The sequence below is a fragment of the Limulus polyphemus genome, unplaced genomic scaffold, assembly GCF_000517525.1.
Source record: "Limulus polyphemus unplaced genomic scaffold, Limulus_polyphemus-2.1.2 Scaffold10524, whole genome shotgun sequence".
Lineage (NCBI taxonomy): Eukaryota > Metazoa > Arthropoda > Merostomata > Xiphosura > Limulidae > Limulus > Limulus polyphemus.
Window position 1 is genome coordinate 12968 of NW_013676134.1, and position 2293 is coordinate 15260.

A 2293-nucleotide genomic window follows, 5' to 3' on the forward strand; every position below is an offset into this window, starting at 1 on the left:
CTATTTGCTGTTATTTTTATAGGCTAAAAGGACTATTTGCTGTTATTTTTATAGGCTAAAAGGACTATCTGCTGTTATTTTTATAGGCTAAAAGGACTTTTTACTATTATTTTTATAGGCTAAAAGGATCATTTGCTGTTATTTTTATAGGCTAAAAGGACTATCTGCTGTTATTTTTATAGGCTAAAAAGGACTTTTTACTATTATTTTTATAGGCTAAAGGGACTATTTACTGTTATTTTTATAGCCTAAAAGGACTATTTACTATTATTTATAGCCTAAAAGGACTGTTTGTTGTTATTTTTATAGGCTAAAAATACTATTTGCTGTTATCTTTATAGGCTAAAGGACTATTTACTGTTATTTTATAGGCTAAAAGGACTATCTGCTGTTATTTTTATAGCCAAAGAGGACTATTTACTGTTCTTTGTTTTTAAATGATGTCTTAGCTCATTCCTGATGGTTCACTGAATGTTTTTATTTTAATTAATTTTTATGTTATTATTATTATTTATTTAACTGAGTAAGTTCGTTCCAGCAGCAATGTAGTCCAAAGATTTTAGTATCAATTTCTCGTTACAGTTTTAATTGTTAATGAAATTAAAACATTCTATTTACACTGTATCTACAGAAGATTGAGTACGTTAAACAGATTTTGAATATGCAAATCAGCAAGTCATTTGATAATCCCGGGCCGATATAAAGTCACGGTAGAACAGATTGTATAAGTAATACATTTTGACACTGTTAGGCATTTTGTACCCAGTGTGTTGCTACCGAAAATTCATCGCTTTCGAAAAGGACACGTAACAGAAATTTCTGACGTACAATATTCATACATTCAGATAATAAAGATGTGTTCAAATATACGATTTTCAATGAGAGCATGTAACATAATCAAAAAGAATCTCCGTATAGAAAAGCGACATAGATACGTTCAACCGTCGTATACCTCAGGCAGCTGGAGAATGAAACGGGCATTCATACTATTCCATACGAGTGCTGGGACACGGTGTTGGTGCAATAGATGGCTTATGGAAAGCATGCAGTGAGAAGAAGTTGGATATTGACAGGACGAAGCCTTTTACAAAGGAAACTACGCTGCTGAGCTATTGTCAAGATGCACATTCTTTAGATAGGATTGGCCGGACGCGTTGACGTGGCGAGTCTTCGAAATCGTTTAAATAAAATGCACTCAGCCTCTGTGCAGTAACCGGTTTTCGATACCTGTGGTGGGTACAGCTCGGATAGCCCTTTGTGTAGCTTTGTGATTAACTACAAACAAACAAACTATATAATAACGGCAGTGAACATAATCATATTTTGTTGTAAAGACAGTTATTAAACACAGAAACCCAAAACACAGGTAGTTTCCCTTAAAATAACAAGGTATTTTTGAATCATTACAATTATAACCAATTCTAGTTGTGAAAAGGTGTGTTTTGACGTAACAAACCTAATTACGTAACGAGTTCTATGTTCGCCAAGAGGACTTTTAACCATCACAGAGGGCGCCAGTTTGTCGAGCTGAGTGGCGAATATTTCGGCAATGTGGCGTTTGAAGTTCCGAGATTGTTCATTGGTGTCGTTTTGAGCGAATCGAATTTCTGGAATGCTACCATTTGCAAATTGCACCAGGAAGAAAGGTGTGGAATAAAAAGCACTATAATCCGGTGAAGAAGTTGCTGAAACAAAGATAAAAAAATGTTTTAACTTTGAAACCATATTATAACTAAGCTGATATATATGAAAACAGCTTCAAACCAATTATAATGACGATGTAACCTAGTCCCAACCACGAATTAGTGATTTAAATGCTATTTTCATCGGCTTCTCTCCTGAAATCTGTAAAAGGAGAATAAAATGACATCCAGCTACAACAATGACACGTGGTGCTAGTTTTTCACGAGAAATAACACTGTTCGGATTAACTTTTACACACATATTTTCCAGAAGCGGATTAACGCACGGCATCTGTGGCAAACGTCCCGGACCCCCCACAGAGTAGATTATATTTTTTAAAAGGCTGGGAAGTAGACCATCAGACTGAATGAAAGAACAGACTTGGAGATAAATTAATGTTACGACAGCGGGGGTCACGTTACGCTAATAACACGTCATATTCTCGAACGTTCACGTCCCTTCCTGAAGTCTCGAGAGGCTATTAGATATCCGGAGTCTTGTATATATAAGCCGTCAAGAAGTGACGGCAACAATGTGTGTAATTGACAGTTGAGTTACGCCTCCGGTCGTTAGTTAATTTTCCGTAAAAATTCTTTCCGAAGAAACTTTA

General features: G+C 35.6%; 1 protein-coding gene across 1 annotated transcript in view; it reads right to left on the bottom strand.

Annotated features, from left to right (window-relative positions):
- The window catches only part of LOC106476420, a gene marked incomplete at both ends in the record, with an annotated part of 17657 nt that overhangs the window by 12409 nt on the left and 2955 nt on the right, over positions 1–2293 (bottom strand). The window contains one exon of the mRNA XM_013937082.1: positions 1457–1685. Coding sequence (XP_013792536.1) covers positions 1457–1685 — 229 coding nt within the window. The remainder of the gene's footprint in view (positions 1–1456; positions 1686–2293) is intronic.